At 49.3% G+C, this 22,489-nt stretch overlaps 1 protein-coding gene across 5 annotated transcripts in view; it reads right to left on the bottom strand.

The window, feature by feature from the left end:
* The window catches only part of ERI3 (ERI1 exoribonuclease family member 3), a 135,109-nt gene that overhangs the window by 75,908 nt on the left and 36,712 nt on the right, over positions 1–22,489 (bottom strand). For 4 of the 5 annotated variants that reach the window (XM_075508628.1, XM_075508627.1, XM_075508626.1 and 1 more), the window contains exon 6: positions 6,415–6,487. In XM_075508628.1, coding sequence (XP_075364743.1) covers positions 6,415–6,487 — 73 coding nt within the window. Of the gene's footprint in view, positions 1–1,281; positions 3,682–6,414; positions 6,488–22,489 lie in introns of those variants that run through there. The other variant, XM_075508631.1, reaches the window with a different exon arrangement.

Here is a 22,489-nt window from a genome sequence, read left to right on the forward strand (position 1 = left end):
AATGTGTGCCATGTTGATTTTGTATCACTCTTGTTTCTTAATCAAAATGTCATAAGGTACCAAGTCAAATGCCTTCCAGAAGTATATTACATTGACATGGTTACCTTTATCAACCAAACATGTAGTCTCATAAAAAAAATATCAAGTTAGTTTGAAAAAGATCTAGTTTCCATAAATCCACATTGATTGGCATTATATTACCCTCTTTTCATTCTTTATTAATCAACTATGATATCTGGCTTTTCATTACTTTGCCCAGAATTAATGTCAAGCTGATAGGGCTATAATTACTTCCTTGGTCATCCCATTTGCCCTTCTAAATTACTGGTACAACATTAGCTTTCTTCCAGTCCTCTAGAACTTCCCCCATGTTCATAGACTTATTAACAGTCCAGGGCTTCTCAGCCAGCTCTTTAAAACTCCTGTAAACCAGCTATGCAAAATGCCAACCGAAAGCCACCACTTAATTTTATCAGAAAATTGTGTTGTAACAGCAAACCTCTTGCTCAGCAATACGGCATCCTCTGCCTTTCTGTAAATACAGAGCAAAGTATTTATTAAACACAGTCATTTTGCTGTTATAAGCAATTCCTTCCATTTTCTTCCAACTATGAACCAATGCCATTGCACAGACACTTTTCTTTCCTACTCTCCATGGAAAAGACACTCTTACTCCCCTTAACGCTGAAGTTGCGCTTCTCCTTGTGTTTCCTTTCACAACCTCTCCCGTTCCTGCCTTCTGAGAGAGACTTTCCAAAGCCAAGAGCTCCGCAGCTGGGGGTGAGGAGCCCAGGAAAGCACAGCTCCCACTGAAGGAAGGTGTGACAGGGTCTCAGAGCACTCACCCATGCTGCAAACCAGCGAAGCACCGAGTACTGCGGGTATATGAGCAGCTCTTCGCAGTTAAGTGGCAACATCCATTCATGTGCTTGATGCTTTGGCCATGAAGCACTCTGCCTGAGGAGTCCTCCTCTGTAATTTTTACCTTACTAGGCATTTTATATTCCCCTACAGCCAGTAACTCAATAAACAGGCAATTGATAACAATCACAGTAAGTTCTCAAGAAGTTAGACCTCACGAAAGCAACTTCCAGGCATACAGGCCAAAAAATAAACCGCTTCTCAGTTGCACCCATTTCAATGTTCTTCATCCAAAGCACTCAAGACACTTCAGCACCAAGTGCCTGAGAAGCACTCAGAGCTCCTCCTCCCACCCCAAAGGCAGAAGGAATTGTTAATTCAGAGGAGAGACAAAAAGCTGTTAGCAAATCTTTGTTTGTTTTAAGATGTGTTTATTTCTAGTTGCCAAATATTAACAAAAACATCCTATTACATGCTTCCTCTGTCAGATTTCACAGTGTGAGTAGGTGACCTTAAAACATTTGTGCGTGTGTATTAACAGTTTGCTTCCAACTACAAGTATCTACAGATCAATAAAGGCTGGGCCTGCAAAAGGCCAGCTCTGCACGCAGCCATGTCACCCCCAGCATGGTCACGCTGTGCTCCCCGAGGCTCCGTCAACTCGGTTTCGTGATGCCCAGAGAAGGAAAGCTGCATTCCTCCACACACATCATTCAATCCCTGCCTTTCATAAAAACTCTCCTGGACTTCAGCAGGATGTCAAACTAGGACCAGTTTTCTGTCACTTCTAAAGCAACCACTATTAACGTATCTAAAGACATGCTGCCCTCTGGGAGAAGAAATCAAAGATGGTCAAACATGCCAGGACAGTTGTCCTGAGAAAGGGGCAGCTCTGTGATGGGTGTGAAGATTGTATTTTTTAAAAATTAATAAAATATCATTTGAAAAACAAGGAATAAAACAAACCTTTACTGGTTACATAAAACTCTCCTCTTATCTTTTAACTGCATAACATCCAGAGAAGAAATGGAAGATCAGGATAGCGTATACAGTGTTAAAAACAGCTTCCACAACCCAATTCTAGAGCCACAGAGCCTGCAAGTGCGTTTGTGCCAGCCCTCTGACAAGTTACGCTGCACTGGAAGACACAATTGAAGCAAGAGTATGGATGGCAGAGGTCTCAAGTCAAGATTAACAGAAGGGAGAAGAACTGGAAGCACTTGTTTGCTCTTTCACACAATGCAAGACCTAGGCACAAGAAAATGATCCGACAGTAGGTTTAAACGAAACGAAAGGACCTGCATCTTCACACAGCATATAAATAAATAGAGTGTAATTAAGGCATAATTAAATAGCAAAACTCATCGCTGCAGGATGCTGTAGAAACCAAAAGCATGAGCAGATTCAGAAAGGATGTACAAATTTCTGGTAGACAGACGTGGTAAAAACAGTGGGTGCTAGACACAGTGGTCTGGAGACAGCCACCAGCTCTCAATCCTTGAAAATTGCTGGGAACCAGAGAAAGCTGACTTGAATCATGCTCTCCTTGTTACACCTGCAATCATCAGCCACTGGCTCTGGCATGGAGAGGAGCTGGGTTAGACCTTTGGTCTGGCCATTTTGACACCCTCATCATCCTTCTAATGTTTTTCTTGCACAAGCTAATTGTAGGAAAATCTAGCTTCTTCCACCTCCTCCCTCCATCAAACTGCTCTCCCTTCCGTGATGTGCTCCCAACCCAGTGGTGCTGGCACTCCTACTGCCCACCGTGTTTCCCATTCCCAGGCTCCTGGCCACCCTGCGATCGCAGGCACCGTGTCCTCAGCCTAACACAGCGCCGGCTCCATCCCCGCAGGGTGAGGATCCACCACGGGACTGACCATGCTGCTAACTCAAGCGGGACCTGGAATGATAAACCACAGAGGCTCCCAAAAGAGCAAAGGGAGCACGAAGGAGAGCCGATTCTTGTGTTAGAATAAGCACTAATGAATTTATCCAGGCTACCTGAGGATACTCTTGGGGCAGCAGCTTGGTTGTAGCTTGTTAGCTGCAGCAGCTTTCCTTTTCACATAAATCTTGACCCACAGCCTCCTGCTTTCTGCACCTATTTCTCCACTGGTGCCCCTCGCTCTTGACATGAAGCACTCTGCTATTTTCATCCTGAGCATCCAGCTCCAACTATGTAGCTCAGGTTCTGCACCTCAGTCCTAATCCACGGGGCCTCTGTGGATCGACATGACAGGCACATAAGGAGAACTGGCAGACGGGATGGTGGCTCGTCTATCGAGATGGTTTAGGGGGATATCTGAAATGTTGCAGCATTCAAAGAAAGCCTCCTCTGCTTTCTGCTGCCCTCCCACAAGGCTGAGCTAATCGAAGTGAAGAACATGATAAACTCTCTGCCCCAAGTCAGCTCTACACTGACAGTTCACCAGAGATACAAGATCGCTCAGTGACATTAAAAATGTCAGCAAACACCGATCAGGCTTGACGGAAGGGATGCATTAGCAGGCTGGGGGGGGGGGCATAGGGCAAGGTAAAACTTCAGCAAACGCGGTCAAGTGCACAGGCAGCTTTTCCCCTCTTTGTCCTCCACAGAAAGCTTTTTCACAGATCCCAAGACAGTGTGGCCACCGTCGCAGCAGTCAGGTGTGGAGCTCACCACCACCTGCACAGCCAGATCAATCCAAAAAGGCTTCCTGGGGCAACACAAGTGTGGCAGCTAGCAGGGGCTGACTCCCATCTTCAGCTTGCTTGAGAGGCAAGTCTTGGATACTCTGAAAGAGGCCTGGAGGCACAGGGTGCTCACCTCAACTGCTCCTGTAGCACAGAAGTGACAAGGGAAGGAGTTTATTGGGGAATGAACCCTGGGAAAGACCGTCTCACCACCTCGGGAAGAGGGACTGCTGAGCTCTGGAGCATCCCACGCTTTGGCAGAGGCAGCACAGACAAGGACTGTTTCTTCAGATGATACAAAACGGAGACAAAGAGGAGCTGAAGCCGTGTGTGCCTGGGCAGAGGGAATGTGGCACATATTTTGTTGCTACCGCTCTACACACAGGTACACAAACACGTCTGCCCCACGCACGCACCTTTCTGTACATAATCCCACTCTTTTGCATTGCCTTGTATTTGCAGCAGCAGTTCCCTAACTCAGTAGGGTCCTCTTGGTATCACTGCTCACAAGCAGAGACCCAAAGGACAGACGGCAGATGCAAGTGGGGCCATCCTGCAGGAAACCGCTCTCAGTCACACATGCCATTTACACTCACATGAACTGTTTTCCTGACACCTGAAACATCCAAGTCTCTGTATTATCCGTCACCTAGAAATTAGCAGTTTCACACCACCACCCCCAACACCTTCACTTCATGGATCAGGTTAGAGGCAGACTCAGCGTAGGAGGTATTTCTAAGTCAGGAACATGCCAGAGGGAGCGGAAAAGGGGCCACCCAAGCTATGCAGGGAAGAGCAGGGGGGCTAGATACCTGTCCATCCTTATTTGTCTCACACTGGGAGCTCACTCAAAAGACTGAGGTGCCATTGGGTCTGGCTGCTTGGCCGGAATTATTTATCTAGGCTGGAAATCCTCTCTCACGAAAACACACAGGCGGTTCCCCCACAAGCACCCCCAGAGAGCAGGGCAGTGAGTGGCGTGGAAAGATCCTCACCCTGGGGTAAGAGCAAGCCCCAGGGGAGGCAGCTCTTTAGCCACTGGACAGGAGAGGTCCCTGCTCTCCGTTTCAACCGGGGTCACTTCCCAGGGGGACGCAGGAACCCTGGAACCACCCTGCGTGTCACAGGGCATCAGATATTAAAGACTCAGAAAAACTTCAGATTTTTAAGGGATTAGAGGTGTTGGAGGAAGATAAACATTTCTCCCGCACATCCCCTCCCCATGAGATCTGAGGGAGATCAGAGCCTTACTTTCTGAGTAACACATCTGTAGAGGAGGACAACCCCAACCCACGTGCCCCCATCCTACGTGCTTAGCCTGCTACCCCTTCAGAGAGCTGGGCAGGGGAACACTTCACTGCAACAGCTTCCCTCCTCCTCCGGCCTTTAGCTCTGCGCTTGGTACTTCATGGATGCTCACCAGCCCTTAACTTAGTATCACAGTACTTGCTGAAGCCCAATACATGAACGCCCATCTTGAAGAACAGCCACTTGCCTGGATGTCCACATTACGATGAATCCCAGCTCCTAACACGCTAAATCCAGGAGCCTCAAACTATGGGAAAAAGCCGTATTCACCCTGAGGCCCAGAGGAGGATCTTCTTAGCGAACATCATGGTACATAGGGATTTTTTTTTTTTTAATATTATTATTCTGCAGCCATCAACCTGCTGGTTATATAGCTGCTATCCATTCACCGGAAGTTTAGTGAACTTCAAATGGCGATCATTAATGGTCACTGAACTGCAGAATGCCCCAATGTGCTTTCAGATTTCATTTACCAAGGACCAGCAATCAGCCAAAAGATTTGCTCTGACAGCAGGGAAATACAAGACCCTTTGACAAGTTCAGCCGGGAATGTGCTGCCAGCATCCCTTGTTAAGTTCATGTTCTACCCTATTTGACAGAACAGATCATGCAAATTGTCCTTCTGCGGCCGCTCAGCCTGTCACTCATGCTTCCATTTAAAACAATAAATAAATAAAAGAACAAAAGAAAAGCCCACAAGTACAACAAGCTGTTTACAAGCAAATTCCACTTACCGAGACCCCTAATTATCAGGAAAAGGCACAGAAACCCAAATAAAACATTAAATTGGATGGGGGAAGGGAATCTTACCCATCCAAAGGTTTAACCAGAAGGGCCACCCCAGTTTCTCTTATGCACAGACCCCAGCCTCCCCCCTCACCCTGCTACTGCTTGTAATCACACTTGTTCTTTTCTTCCCACTTCGATTTGTGGCTTATGGCATCACCACATTTTTCTGTGCAGACGGAGCAGCTGTGCCAGGAGACCCTGCGGATGCACAGCAGGCTGCTCTTTAACCACCCAGAGAAGGCGTGGAACAACACAAGGCACCAGACAGTAAAGTCCAAGGTATTTTGCTTTGCAAAGTGACCACTCGGTTCTTAGGTGGACGTGCTGCTCCCCTTCCCCACAGCACAAAGGGAAATACTGATTTTTATTTGGGAATATTTCCACATGTTTATCAACCAGAATTTGATCTGAAGGGAACTGAGCTCCTAGGAGCCTTATATGGCTGCAAAACAAAACAGAGTCAGCAACACTGGGGCCAACACAACCTTCGCTGAGGAGGGGCCTCACCGTGTCCCACTATTATGCGGAGACACTGCACTGTGCCTGCCACAATGGGATTCTCCCCAGCTGCAGAACACATCCCATCAAGTACAGTAAGACTCTATTAGAGGAGATACAATAGGCAGCCAGAGGACTCGCTCAGCCCAGCTTCTGAGAAAATAACTCATTTCAATGCAAAACAGCAGTAGTTATTAGACACCTCCTTAAAGAGGAAAGGAGAAGGACAAGTGGAGGGGGGAGAGAGGGAGACGGGGACCATGGCAGTTTGCACAAAAGTACCTTTTTCAGATTAATCCACTGTTTGAAGTAATCAGCAACCGGCAGCCCTAAGTACTGGCATTGTCCTGGTAACCTGTAAGAGAGAAGAGAGAGCAGGTTTGATTCAATCAGTGTCCTGACAACACAAACTCTGTTTTCTTAAGTGCATTTCGTTCTGAGATGGAAGAGACCCTCAAGTCTGCTGTAACACGCTGCACATCAGAACGACTGTAGCTCTTGGCAAAAAAAATCTCACGAGAGCACAGCTTGGCTGAAGGCTTATATACATCCAGCCACATCCAGGCTGCTGACACCTTTCAGACTGAACATTTCGAACAGGAGCTGTATGCAAGTGCAGCATGCAGCTCTTCTCCACAGTGGCTAACACACAAACACGACTGGAGCATCCAGGCTGTCCTTAGCCAAGTGAACTCATCACAAATCCCTGCAAAACCATCCTGCTCAGCCAGTGGCTTACAGGGCAGACGGAAGGACTGACAATTCACCTGTCATGCCCTGGTGCTTTTCCATTTGGCCTTTACGGTTAAAACACTGAATGAGACATGAGGGAGGGAAGGAGGCACCAGTGCATTCATTTTTCGGGTAGTAATGCTGCAGGACCAACGTTTTAGGACTAAGAAAGCAGAGGCTGTTTTCCAAGGAGGTGCTTGAAAGAAGAGAGCAGTCGCAACTCTGAAGATGCAAGGTGCTGCACACGGTCTCGCTATGGGTTTGAGCACCAGCAGCCAGAGCTGCGAGCACACCTATTTAGCCTCTCCCTTCCTACAGCGAGCTGCCGGAACAGGGCTCACAAACCAAAACGGCACCGCTAAGGGAGGTGGATTGCCTGAAGGGACAGCAGGACCCCAGGATGTGGAAAGCTGTTTCTCCCACACTGTGCCGACCCCAGTGTGTGTGCAGGGGAGCTACGATGTGCCCCTCAGACGGGGAAGGCTGTCGCAAAGCCGTGCGGCTCCAGCCGAGCCTGTGCAGGGAGATGAGCTATGTGAGTTTTCCCCGGCCGGTTTGATCTGATCAAGAGTAATTGATGGATCTTGTTCATTCACGTACTGCTGAGCACGCCTGGGGCACTGGTCACAGGATCTTTAACTGAAGCAAAGGAACATCCCAAATAAATATGTCAACTAAATAAATGACTAAATTAGAGCCGTTTGTGCATGTTAAAAGCCACAACCCCAGAAATCGGCTTTTGCAAACAGAGGGGGGTGGGGAATCTCACAACTTCCTCGGGCACTTGCAGGCTGTAGGGGGAGGTTGTAGGGAAGGAGGGAAGAGCTGCGAGTGCTAGCATCAGCTGCTCAAACATCCCAGCACAGACCATGTCCAGGGCAAAGTCTTCTCCCACACTCCATAGAGGAAAGAGTGAATAATCCAGACTGGACTTCAGACTCCAGGCTGAAATTCAGGAACAAGCTCTGGTCAGACGTGGATACAAGCTAGATACACCGCCTTGAGCTGGGGTGCACCATCAGCACCCCATGCAGTACCTGAGTGCTCAGCCCAGCTCCAAACCCTCTGGTGAACAGGGCAGCATCTCTTCAGACCTACAAGCGGTTTCCCAAGTAAGGAGATGAAGGAGGGACACAGATAATGCACTTGCAGATAATGTGAGACTCAGGGCAGTGCAGTACCAGAGTGGTTTGGTCTTAGTGTTGCCTCCATTTCTATGGGAAGAAAAGGAAGGAAGCTGGCAAACACATCCAGGGGAATCTCCCGGGAATATGTGGCTGATGGAGCCAGCACACACTGGGCCCCACCAGTGTACTGGCTTTGTGAGCCCTGCTTAGGCTAAGAAAGGAATAGACTCCCTGTGCCAAAACCAAATGCCTGGTCCTGAAAAGATGCACATGTCATCATTTAGGAGCAATAATTTAAGTCATACAAACACATTTGAATAAGGAGGTCCAGAGGAATCTCTTTGAAAGCAGGAAGCCTGTCAAAAGAACGAGTTTGCAAGCAGCAGGGCTACGGCGATTTGCAGGGTAAGCAATGTGACTTGACAGCATGGTCTCATCTCTGGGCACGGCTCATCTGATGCTAGCACCATCGTGCTGAAATCAACCACCTGGAGTCACTCCTCGCAATTGCATAGCCGTCACATAAATAGCAGCCTGGTCCATGCATTTTACAGCCATTACACATATGTCCATGACATCCCATAGTTGAACAGACCCCACCAGCCTCAACCAGAATGCTAAGAAAGCTCTTTCTCTAGGAAAGCTGCTTTCTACTGGTGCCCAAATCAAAAAAGATCACAAGAAAAGGAACCATCTAAAACGAATGACTGGTATAAATACAGACACGTGATCAGCTCAGCCTTTCTTAGACTGCTCATATTTAACTAGAGAGGCTGATGACAGCAGTTAGCAAAAGGTACGTTACTAAAAGCTGAGTTTCTCCACCCAACCCAAGAGGTTTTCATTAATACAGGTCTCAGCCTAGCTCCAGTTACAGGAATAATTATCAATTCACCTAACATTTGGACAGGGCCCCGACAAAGCGAGTACAGCATTGTTCTTGTTAGCCACAGGAATTGACAGCTAACCACCCAGTGCAATGAATGACACCTAAAGCACTTCCATCCCTGTGGGACCAAAAGGCCCAGCAAACTGGACAGTCTGGTTCTACTTCCACCCTGAGACTGATGGCAGTATGCCCTGGGCACTGGACAGTGGGTCTTTAATTGGAGAAAATAAATGCTCCAAATAAATATGTCAACTAAATAAATGACCCATTTTTGCAAACAAGTAACAACCCCAGAAACTGCCTGTGAAGCCGTGTGACCTAAGGATATTCCCCCTCCCCCTCTGTGCTTGTGCTCCCCTCATTTCACGTTAGCACCAGAGAGACTTCACCCAGTTTTTCAAGCACTAGAAGACCTATGCTCATGCTGTAACCTGGGCGGGCTGTCAGCAGCACGGACCAAAGCATCAGTCTACTCCCCGAGCTGGAAGATGCAGGCCTGGTGGCTCCAGGGCAGCAGGGACACAGCCATTCAATGCGCTTGCCTTCAGTGAAGGATTGCTGCGTGGGTCTGGTCTAGTCTGGGTACGCAGTGCTCCCAGCACAGGGAACCAGGGGCTCTCACTGCACAGAAACCAGGTCCCCAGATAGCTACGGGAAGGAAAACACCTCTGCAATGTCTTGTCCCCCGCTCCAAGCTCGTCACCTGCAGTGGTCCCCCCACTCCTCAGCCTGGCGAACAGGCAGGAGTTTCTCCAGCATCTTCTCCAGGTTGGAGTGAACAAGGCACATCTGTGGCTCTCCTGGGGAATAGAAGTGTCAGGGCCTGTAAGGAAGTATCTCCATTTATCAGGGCCACCATTTGCTTGACCAGCTCATTTGGTAAACATGCTCTTATGCTCAGTACGGCTTTTTGCTCTTGCAAGAGTCAACCTTGCTCACTGTGGGCAGCTTTGCTTGAGCAAAGAGCTCGGGATTTGGCCCTCCCTCAGGTAAGGGAGAAGGAAAATGATGGCACATTTCACTGCATTCAACATCCCATGATCCTTCCAGCTTTTGAACGCGGTCTTGCTGCCTCCCCAAACACTGAAGCTCTCACTCCCTGGGAAGGAAGCTGACTCTCAAAACCACCCTGTCAGCCAAACGCCGTGGCTTCAGGTATGGCTGCACTTGATAGAGAGAAACTTGAAAATGGCTGTGGGATTTTCCAGCCTCCGATGCAGCTCTGGTAAAGTCTGTCCTCCCAGCAGCAGAGATGGGAGCACACAACCTCCGCCCGCTCCCAAAATGCAGGTTCCCTTTGGGCAGAAGAGCAAGTGACATCAGGTAGCACGCTCTCCTCCACCAGCCAAGCAAGTCCAAGTCCTCCTTGGACTGTGGTCAGCAATGGCAGCTCCGCACCATTTTCAGAGAGCTTTCATTACCCCAGGCTCTGATTTCCATCCAGCTCTGCTCCTCCACTCTGCAAGGTAAATGGGGCCTGGAGATGAACGGGATGCAAATAGGAGGCGAGGTGACATGGCTGCATTTCTCCCGATGAAGCTGGCTCTCTCCAAGGCGGCAAGAAGCACACAGCTCAGCGGTGATAAACGGCCTTGCGTTAGTTATCACTTTCCTTAAGTTAAGGAGAGCAGCCTAGTGATGGATGGGCTGGAATTCGGTTATCAGGGAAGGCTGTCAGCCAGAGTTGCCTATCTCCACACACATTTAGCAGGCCGTCATTATGCGATGGCATGGAGTTAAAATATGACCAAGGGTATTGAAAGAAAAAGAACAGGATTAAAAAAAAAAAAAAGGCAAATTGAGCAACAATAAAGGAGCATGAGGCAAGAACGTTATCGTACTAGTGACACCTTTTATCTCGGTCTGGTTAGCTAGAGCAGGGCACAAATTGGTCCTTCCTCCACTATTGTATCCTCTTGTACAAACAGAGGCAGATAAAATGTGTCACCAGTGCGATAGCATATCAATTTAACCCTAATTATCCAGGGGGTCAAACTAAGAAATAGGGGTTTCTCATTTCAACAGGTTCCTCCGTCTCTGCTCGGAGCCACCACATTAATATGGAAGGGGGAGGGGCAGCCATAATTGATTTCCGTCACTCAGGTGGTCCTGGCATATAAAAAATTAATGCTTGATTCTCCCAACTAATCAGAGCTGGTTAACGTCCATCTGCTTCTGGGTTCAGGATGTCAGGAGACAAAGAAATTGGGCCACTTTCTACACACTGGGTGTATTGATATTGAGCCAGTTAAAAGAACAAGTCCCTCTATGGGAAAGATAAAGGGACATTAAATCTTGGTTTTTATAGACCCGGTCTCAGCCTTCCAAAAAATCCATGCCCTGGAGACCTTCAGCTGTAAGAGATGCAGAACATTTTAATTGTGTCCCGGCCGACCCCACCGCACTGGGCTGCAAAGGAGAGGGCAGGCAGGCTCCTGCCCTGGAAATCCTTTGCCGAAGGAGGGCTGGAAAGCCTGAACGAAGCTGCTGGGATGCAACAGCACACAACAGCAACAAGGTGGTAGCTGAAGAGAGGAGCTGCCAAACCATCTCAGCCTTGCACCCTAGTTCAAAGCAAGGCTGGTCAAGGCATCGCTCTGGACCACGCAGCGCAGAGGTGCTGCTCTGTTTTATTGTAGGGTGGGATGTCTGCCAGGCCAAGAGGAAAGCTTGGGTGCCCTCTCCTAACAGAGAAAGCAAGCGAGGGAATAACATCCTGTGCTAAGGCACCCAAGATGTTTTAGCAGAGAAATAGCACCATGACAGGCAAAGCCATATCTGTCTGCACTGAACCTCGCATGAGCTGGAGCCAAGCTAGGAATTTAAAGCAGTGTAGGTAAACCCACACCCTCCCAAAAAGGTGACCTCAGGTTGATCCAAACTTGGTTAAAACAGTAAGTCCCAGCCAGCAGCGTTCAATGGCCTGGGGATGCAAAGGGGTGAGACCCTGCTCCAAAACACTGAGGCTGCAGGAGCATCCCACAGAGGGGCAGAAAGCCTGGCTGGGCTTTGCCAAAACCACCGTGCTGGGCCAGGAGGGCTCCGACAGCACGATGCCACAGCACCTGCGTGCGAGCAGAGCACCCCAGGCACACAGCACAGCCCAAGCCATGCTGCAGCCTGCGGAAATTGAAGCATGCTGACACACACCTCCAAAAAACCCCCAAACCCCAACTCCCCCATCCCAATAATTCAAGTTAGACTGGAGCAGCTTTCCTGTGTAATCCAAGGCTTTGGCAGGGAGACATCTCCTCCCCAGTGCTGGAGTCGCTATGCCACTCAGTGCAAAGAGGCAAGAGCGGAGCCAGTCTCCCCTCATGCTTCTGTCCAAAGTGAAGGATGGAGAGATGAACCCCCTGCCAGACCTCTGGCACCCCACTCACACGCTCCTCAGCCCCACAGACCTGCCAAAGGGGCTGGAGGAGCCCACCTGCCCTTGATTCCCACCGGATGAGCCCTTGCCAGGTGACTGCACCCTGGTCTCACCGAGCATACCCATGGCACTGTCCCTCTCTGCCCCCCATCAGTGCAGGACCCCAGCATGGCTGTACTTAAAATTCACAAGCAGTAGCTGTGGAAAGACAATATATTTGGAGAAGGTCTGAAAAGCCCTGGGCTTTTACAGAAACCCTGAGACAGGTCCCATCTTCCTCCCTCTTTGCCTTCCTTCCACCCTCTCAGTTCTCTCAACCACCCCCAAACTTGTCACAGTGCAACAAGCCTACAAGCCACACATCAGCTTTAAATATCAGCATGCGTGAAGCAGGGACATGAGAGCAGGGAAGTGGGAACAGACAGAGCAAGCCTCCATCGCCTGTCAGGAAACACTAATGAATTTCAGCACCAGCAGCCATTGCCTCAGACGGGCTGGCGAGAGGAGGAGACGGAGTTACAGCGAGGAGCCTTTGCAGGAGCAGCCTGCCTTTTTTCAAAGCCCCCTCTGTTAATAAATGTCATTGCCAAGAGGGCTGCAGCAGTCCTCAAGCCGGGATGGGGTGGGTCGGGGGAGAGACAGGCGACTGACAGCGCTCAGGATGCCTGGGCAGCGCAGCCTTTTCTTCTGCTGCATCCCCAGACAGGAGCCAGGAAAAGGAAGCAGACGGGACATCACTATTGGCATAAAGCTGTCTTCCATTAACATCCCAGTACCTAAATAACAACCTCCACAAGGAGCCACAAGTGCAACCCCAACACCCCCCAGTCCCGTTCACTGGGATGGATGGAGGCTCTACAGGGAATAGTCCTTGGGGTGGGCAGAGGGATGCAGGGACATTCAGACACGCTGCCTGTGTTCCCAGCAGCAGCAAAGGGTTACAGAGCAGCCTGTCCCCTTGCTAACACAAATGCATTCCCGAGGCAGCACAGGAAGAAGCATCCAGCACAGGGCACCGCATGGCAACCGCACCGATGCACAACATGAAGGTCAATGCAAGTCTTCTTTACAAATGTCAACCTGTCATCTCTGGATATTAATGAGGGCTGACCAGCAGCTAAAATGCATCCATGCTCCATTAGTAATAAGAGAGACACGATGCAGGAGAAGAGCACACACCAAGGCATGCGGAGGCACCAGTGGGTCTGCAGGGCCTGGGGAGGTGTGGTGATGCACAAGATAACTGGGGCCACTCCAGCTGCCCAGGAAGGAAAGCAGTTGCCACACAAACCCCTTCACTGGAGTGTGTGTTATCTTTTTCCATCAATCTTTAATTTCATTAGTGTAATGAGGCCAAAAAACCCAGGCTAAGCAGTGAGGCTAATACCTGGCACTTTCAGACCTTCCTTTCTTTTTCTGTGATGCCCATTCTGGACAGCATTGCTTTCTCTCTCTACCAGGCATATTCCTGCCTAGGAAGCTTAAAAGGTAAGCTGCAAGCCTCGGGACTCACAGCAGCACTGGCTGAAATGTCTGAACACCCACCACAGATCATATGCTAACAGCCAGATCCCTCTTCTCTAAATTTTTGCTGGGCGCTAAGAAATTTGCAAGCATCTCAACACCCATGCTTTCCAAGCAGCTAGCCTGTGAATGGAAAAGGCTGTTACCCTAGATTGCAACCAGAGCAATGTATACACCAGGAAAATAATTCTGCCAAAAAAGCACACAGGGCAGGTGGCTCGTCGTGAGTCGCTCGTCCTGCAAAGCACTGTGTGCCTTGCACTCCCATCAACCTTAATGAAACATGAAGGCATTTAACACCACGCGAGATCTGGCCCTTTTATGGGTATCTGTCTGTGCGTCAGCTAGATGCTGGCAGAGACGCTATCTCAACATTAAAAGCAAGGCTGTAACACAGCAGGTATTCAGCCTCCAACAGAAGATGTTCATCAACAATTGCACACACATGATGCTACAATAAATCTATGTGTTACCGCTTAACAGCTTCTCTTAAAAAGATTCATAGGTCTATTTACTGGGCCTGATTCTGCTGCTATGCATGTAGGAGTAAATCTGGAGTAACTCTACCCGGAGTTAGTAAGTAGCCAGTGAGAGGAAGATCAGAATTGAGCCTTTTGATTTTTAAATAACTACTTAATTACCATGCAGGAAACCAGAGCTTGCTGGCTCCAGGGTTCAGCTGAGGTTAGGAGTGCAGCAGGCAGCAGCTTTGCACTCCTCCATACCGAGCCCTCCAGATGGGTGAAGGGGTAGAGCAAATGCTCTCACCAGTCCTTCCAGACAGGGAGGACGACTGGGTGGACCTCCCTTTGACACCAGAAATGCATCATGCTGCTCCCAAGGAAAGAGAAACTGGAAAGTCTCCAAGGCTGAGGTCGCCCACTACGAAATGCCCTTAAAAACAGATTTCTACACACAAGCTTGCTATGACTGTCCGTCTGCTTACTAAATACGACATTATACAGCATCTCATGAATAGGAGTGTACAAAATTGGATACTGTGTACATCTACCGCACAGGCATGTTCTCAGTGAAAGTCACCTGTCCTGACTGCAGGCTGCAGCAGGTGAACTTCCAATTTGTCAACAGGAAAAACTCTTCACCGTGCAGGTAATAAAGCACTGGAACAGATTGGTGGGGGAATCTCCTCCCCTGGAGACATTCAAACTCAGCTGGAGAAGACCCTGAGCAACCTGATCTAAGTTTGAAGTTAGTTCTGCTTTGAGCAGGGGGCTGGATTAGAGATCTCTCAATTATCCTGTGATTCATGCTGCAGCAGAGTCTGATTACAAACACAGAGCGTGTCCTTTCTCCATCTATATGGTCTCTTATGAAGTCTTTCATACAGACACTAATTTAGAAATTGCCTGGTTCTCTGCATACTAGCTGTTTTAAGAGGAAGCGTTCAGAGTCCGCTGCAGAATACTGTAATTACGCACTGAGTAAGGGAGTGTATCTGATGCAATGGATGCACCCACAACACATCGTGTCTAAGCCCCCTCAAAACCAAAACATGCACAAAAATTAAGCTAAAAGTAAATGTGCTTCTCCTCCCACTGCACAATTCCCATTGCAGGAGTGTTTCTCCCCAGGAAACCAGAGCATGCAAGACCTAGAGCAAGGCGCTGCTCTAGGACTGAGAAGGCACGTCCTGTTCCAGTCTTCCCTTAGACCTGCTGTACAACAGGCAGGAGGAAACCTTGCCTCTTCCATGCCTTGCCTGTCCAGACCATTTAGCGTATAAACTCTTCAGGACAAGGGCTTCTCTGCTATGAGTCATAAACTGCTTAGCGCCTAATGGTAAAGCCTATAGACACTTAACATAATACAATCATGTCACTTAAAGGCCATTAGTCTCCAGTCTAAACAGCACTTTCCCAGTCACAAAGGGGACCTGCCAACTCAGGAAGGCAGGATAAGGGACGTGGGTGGCCAGTCGGGTCACCGGACTCACAGACACACGACGTGAAGCCCCAAGCAGGACGGAGCCCAGCCAAACGGCATGGGGGAAAGCCATGGCAACTCTAGCAATCAAAGAGCTTTATTTTTTGCACTTTCTTGAACCACTTGAATCAGCTGAAAGCCCCTGCCAGCCAGGTGAAAAACCTCTCCACCTCCAGCCACGGCTGTACCGCTTGCAAGGGGGGCAGGAGCCCCTCACCCACACAGAGGGTCTCCAGCCTTCTGCATCACCTCTCTTCCCACTCACCGAAGCAGATCATTTATCTACAAGAAAATGTGCCATTCTGTCTTGTGACGCTGTTTGAACCCCTCTTCTTTCCTGGCACCGTCTCTGCCGCGCTCTGGCACCACATCATCCAGGTCTACTCTCTCAACTGACTTCTGTGATTGCCTCTTCTTCCCTCTCCCCACTAAGGGGAAGACAGAAATCCTGTAAGGAGCCAGTGGGATGGGGTAAACCCCCTCCCCATCCCCTCTGATGATACGTGACCCAAGATTACACGCACAAGAGCTCCATGGGCTCTCAGCACAGCCTCCAGGCTGGCAGCAGCGGGGAGCCTGGCACATCGCATAACAGGGTCTGAGCACAGGTTCCTGTGCAGCTGCAAATTACATCTGCACAAGGGGAAACAAGCTCGTCTTTTCCTTGTGGGGAAGAGACCGCTCCCCACCTCCAAGCGTAAGCTGCCATTAGTATTTGCTTCGCTGGAGAGAAGGAGCAGCAAATCCTCCAGAGCAAAGGACAAGTGCAGCAATTAGGATGCAGGGGCTGCGGAAGCTGTTTAACAGCACGACCTGGAGGTCAGTGCCGCTGACTCCCAGCCCTGCATAAATATTGTATGAGTTGGGGAGAGGGGCTGTTACAGCCACCCTCAGCGCCAGCCCTCCCCTCTCCATCCCCCCTCTGCATCTAGCCAGATACGCCAGCAACATTATTTACAGATGTGACAGTCAGGGAAAATCACTTGAGTAACTAGGGGAATGGGAAAGAGGGCTGCTCGGTGGAGCAGGCGCCTGGGAGCGGGCTCCCACCCGCACCTTCTGCTTCCCCTTGCAGAGGGATCCTCTGCACGGGTAATTGCCAGACGGCACGGCCTGTTCTCACACCGGAGGATGAAATACCACCACGAACAAGGAGGGGAGGCTGTGTGCTCCCCTCTCAAAGGTTGCCCAGGGGGTTGATTATCAACGCTGCTGAAGGACACTTCAGCCGGCAGCTGCTTTCCAGTTTCCTATCGGTATCTCTGCTAGACCCTCCCTTCAGAGGAGCTTTATAGCAATATAATGTGAGGCTTTATAGAGAGCTTCCCCTCAGACTCTGTCCGTGCAGCTCTGCAGAAGCGTCCCTACTCCAACACAGCCACAGCGGCCTCATCCCTGCAGAGGCTCCCCCAGCTGCTCTGTTTGGTACCAACCACCTTCTTCACCCGTGACCTGTCCGCTGTTTATTTTCTGAAGGATCATCTTCACCTGCAGCTTCAGCCACGCTGATCGGCACCGTCCCTACTGCATCCTGGAAGGACCTCTCGTTCCGCTGCCCATTTTTTTGCTGCAGATACCAGCCAACTGCACGTTCGCCATGGTACTCTACACAAATACAAACCTACTTTCAGGTTCACTGAGACTGGAGGCTCCTGAGGACAAGGACACAGGCCATTCTCCAACTGTACCAGCAGCCCATGAATTCCTAGGGGCACACAGCTAATAAACATTACTGCCCTGACCATCACATAAGGGCTGCAAGATAGGAAACCCAGCTTGGATGTGCTTCTGCCCACGACACCCCTCCAGAAATTCCTCCGCTGCTCTGTGGCTGGTTGCTGAATCCAGGGAAAGCAGAAGCCCGGTCTTACCATTCTCAGCTTTCCTGAACTCACTGTGCAATTAATGGGCTTAATTACTGATGGCAAAGGCAGGAATGGGAGGAAAGAAAGAAAGAAAAAGCCAACGAGAAGGGAATGACGTGGGGGTGGCGGGCGCCAAAGGTCTCCGAAGATCTTCCCTCAGCCTAGAGCAGAGAAAGAGCCCCTAGCCGCTCTGCCGCTCCCACGGCCCTGCTCTAATGCTCCCTGACATGCCTCTGAAGACAGCGAGCTGTTTGCAGTCACCACCGTGATTTGTTAGTAATTATTTTCACGGTGTCACATTGCTGTCACTCTCTTAACAAAGAGACAGGCAGCCCGAGGCTGCCTGCGAGAAAGAACCAGCAGAGAAAAGGAATTGTCAGGCACCCAGGGATCCTCTTTGCTTCCCGGGTTTCACAACCAGAGTCCTTACCAGCTTCTGAAGAAACTTCTGAGGAGAAGTGGTAAGTCAGAATCATCTCCCATCCTGGTCACAGCAAGAGGAATTAATTACTTAGCCCCCTCCTAATTTCACCTTACCTGTAAATCCAGTGCAAGACCCAGGTGCTTAGAGCCCCTTAAGCCAGCGATTTGCTTCAGGCCTGCAGCAAATGCAAAAAATGTTGGCAACTGATGACTTTTAGCGCACTCCTTGCAAGCTCCAATTTCTTTTCATGTGGTCTTGCCGTTAGACTGCGCCTCCCAAGCATGGCAACCCTGATGACAAAACCCTGCCTAAGCCTATTGCCCTCGCACACATTAACCCCCCACACCAGCCACGCGTGCTCTCCCTACACCAGGCTCATTAATTCCGGCACGCTGCTGCGCTCTGCGTGGCAGTAACACTTCACTTGGCATTTCGCAATGCCAGGGGACCTCGGCAGCTCCCTCGCACCTAAAATACATAGCCTTAATGGCTTGCCATCTCTGTTGTCTCGTACACACCACAGTGACTTGACAAGAACCTCCCCTTGAACCTCCTCCCATCCATCCATCTCACACCTGCTGTGCAACCGCAGCCATCCATCCTTCGGCTAACTTGTCAGTCCAAGGTAATCACTCCTTTCCCAGTAAGCGTGGAGCTTGCTTGGGCCCCCAAGGAATGGAAGCTATTTTGGCACCTGAAGTGTGACACAATATAAGGATATAGAGATGAAAGACTGAGACACCTGGCCAGCCAGCCCTTAAAGCGCCCTTGATCTCTATGCAGAAAGCAAGTGGACTTCCTCTAGAGCAATTCCAAGTTTGAATTACTCCTGGCAGAAACGTTCTTCCCCTGCCTGCTTACTGATGGCACACAAGGGTCAGTCCCTGCAGCTGCGGGGAGACCTGGGTATTAATTCACCCTCGTAGCACAGGGAGAGTTTGGAAATACTAAGCCTCACAGTCTAAGCAAAACCCTCCTGCAATTAACTGCATGGAAGAGCACTGACTCAGAGGGCAGCTCCTTTTCAGGGGTCCTTTTAATAACCAAGAAACGGCACATACATGCTGTGAAGAATTAGGATCACCATTGGGAAGCTAAATGGTCCATAAAATGTAACAGTTCTCTTCAGAGCTGGGAGCACAGCGAGCTGGAGGAGAGGTCTTGGCAACCTCCCACCAGCCTCCTCCCTCCACCCGGTTTGCAGGGGACACACGTGGCTCCAGGCAGGGACAAGGAGCTGAACTCAGCCGGTGCCCAGGCGCCCCCGGCACGCTGGGGTCCCCGACGGTCCCCACCGAGACCTGGCTCAACACCCAGACGGAAAAACTGAAGCAGGGAAATTAGAGATGACGAAGAGGCACCTACAGAGGGAAGTCAAAGGGTGTCCCAGAGGGGAAGAGAAAGCCCCGCTCGAAGAGAGGCAGACAAAGCTGTTGGGACCAAGGCAGGACAAAGTCCTGGGCAGCATGAGCTTCCCGCATGAGCCCTGCCAGCACATCGCACTGCTTCCTCAGTCTTCTTTCCCCCAACTCCTCTATTCCGCTTTTTCTTCTAGTACCACCTCCACGTGCCTCACGCCATTGCTAACACCTGGTCCAGAGCAATCTCTGAGCACAAGACACCATCTTCGGGGTGCCAGGCTGAGGGCAGCACCCTGGCCAAACACGCAGAAAAAGACAACTCCCAACGTGGAATGGACTCAGCTCAAAAAGCTAGTCTGCAGCTCCGGCATCCTCTGGAGTCCTGCACACACCCAGACATCCACTCCTCAGGATACGGAGAGTCGCTGGACAAGGCACATGAGAATACGCTGGAGGGAAAATACCAGGGATGACCTCAAGATGGCCCAGTAGGTCTTTGCCAGCCAGGAGCTTCAGGAAGAAAGGGACTGAACCCATCCAGGAAAATGGCTCCCAACAGGAAACAAACAAGCAAACAAAATAAAATGCTTTCAAGAAAGCTACCGACTTACACAAGGCTTGAATAGAGCAAGTGAAAGGGGAAGGATGCTGCTCCCAGGCTGGCAGTATTTTTCAAGCAGGGTTCTCTAAGCAGAGAAGCCATGAGAGCACCACTCCCAGCCAAGCCACTGGGAGGGCAGCGCTGGTACCAACACACAACGGCTGGGAAGTAAGAAGAGCTGGGATCCAAAGGGATACAGCTGACATTTTAGCCCCAGCATGAAACACTATGGCTATCAAACGCTAGAAAAATTAAACTTTTTGAAGTAATAAAGAAATTTCATACTTTGTGAAGCTAATCCTATTTTTCACACATGCCACAGACAACAAAACTCAGATGGCAAACAGCCCTCCAGTGGTTTATCCTCTGTAGTCCCCAAGCCAACCAGCCTTTCAGTTCCCCAGGGCACAGGATAACCACGACATTGAGTTGCTATTAGAGGGCTCTCTCATACAGACAGAGGCCAGGGTGTGATTTTTTACCAAATATCCATTATAGACTCATTGATTTTGAAACCGTTTTGCCTGAATTCATTATAGCACTGGACACAGAATTCACCTTAGCAATTCCTGCTGCAGAGGGAATTATGGTTCCTTACTGTATGAGTAGATGACACTGAGACCAACTGTTTGCATTCAGTTCAGTGTGACTGTTTCCAAACACAGCTTGAGTTAAGTTACCCAGGGATGGAAAATCCACCTTCTCCATTCATTACCCCACCCCAACAGTTCAGTGCTGGAAATAAAGTACCTGATGCAATGCTTCTCTTATTCCCCCCTACACTGTAAATTTATTCCAAGTTTCTCCACCATTTTTCATGCTGCTTCCAACTTCTTTGGTCCCAATTCCCAGGCAGCAGAGTCCGTGCTTCCCAGAGTGCGTCGGGCATCACAGCTCAATAAATCTGTGGCCACTACAGCCCTGACTATGACAAATGTCTTTGCTATGACGCGCCAGACAAGTAGCAGACCTGAAGGTGATAGTCCATTGCATGATGATCCCTATGCAAAGATTTCATGTCCAAAGCTTAACCCAAAGGCATTCCCAGACTCACACATCTCAGACAACGTAACTTGCAGAAGCTCATGCAACCAGTGGATTTCAAACAAAGGCAAGAACGTTTCCCCTTTCTGCAGGGGAACCGCTGCAGAAAGATAACAAAAGTCAAGTGTGCTATATTCATTTTAAATAAGACTGTACAAAGGGGGAATCTTAAAATCCAAAATTCATTTTGCATAAGTGATATCATTTCCTTTAAAAACAAAAAGCTGGACTGCAGGGTCGCAGAAGTGAATGGGGTCAGTGCTACTCCCTGTAAATGCTAGAGAAGAGCATGCTCACAAGGCTGCCTTGCTTAGCTCTGGCAAAGCACTTTAGGATGTAATTACATGAACGACTCCATCAGCAAAGCTGACTCGAAAGGTTCCTGACCCTGGATACTCAGTCCCGTCCCTGCACTGTAGTTCACACCACCCTCCTCCTTCAGCCAATGTAACCCTGTGAAGAGATACACCATAGGCTTGGTCAGCCAAATGATCCGCACTAAAAGCAACAACAACAACAACAACAAGCTAATCCAAAGATTTTAATTGGAAAGGAATTGTTTTATTATTTTTAAACACAGATTTCTATGTTATCTTTCTGTTACCAGCTCTTTCTTGTTACTCTCAAAGCCACCCTCTGAACATATCTCCTGCCCTGCTGCCACTCAACCAGCCCACCCTACGCCTTCTCCTGCCTCTCCCCACGGCTACCCAAGCGGTCCCACTCACTCCATTCAGTGGCTGCCTACAATTTCTCCCCCAGGCAGAGGCTACCAACCCCCTCCTGGTCCTGTGATAAAGAACAGCACGCACAAGGGACACTAACACCATCAGTCCTTCATTCATGACCTAAGGCTGATCTGAAACCAAGCCTCCAGGACAGAAGGCTGGAAAGACCAACCCATTGCCACACTTGGAGTTGGTCTGAGAAAGCAAGCATCCTCCCAGCCTGTGTAACTTGCAAAGAAAGAATTAAAACAGTGAGATAAAATTACGCAATGATGTAATTTACTGCTCAGAATTTACTAATATGCAACCTAGGAAGAGCACCAAGGGCTATAAACATTTCAAGACACTTCACTGTGTTTTATCGCTATATTAGAGAGTACTTGCCTTTTAACACTTATTTAAGAAAATAAAAAACTTCTGAGCAGTAGTTTCCTGTAAAGACATAAATTAGCATGTTATGATCAGCCACAGTTAAGTGCAGTACAAGCATCTTCATGTCGGAGGTATACAGACCAAAGCCTACATGCATGTTTACCTATGTTCAATGTGTTCGCAGAACAATCCAAAACTGGAAGGAGAAGGATTAACTGATGCTCTTGATATTAAGATGCAGGTCTGAGATTCAGCACGTGTGGCTTCAGCTCCTTTCTCTGCCTCTGCCTGCCTGCACAACCATAGGCATATCACTTAACCTCACCGTATCTCAGCTCTGTAGCTATGAACACACAGTAAAAAATGCTTCTTC

This window comes from Mycteria americana, chromosome 7, assembly GCF_035582795.1.
Source record: "Mycteria americana isolate JAX WOST 10 ecotype Jacksonville Zoo and Gardens chromosome 7, USCA_MyAme_1.0, whole genome shotgun sequence".
Lineage (NCBI taxonomy): Eukaryota > Metazoa > Chordata > Aves > Ciconiiformes > Ciconiidae > Mycteria > Mycteria americana.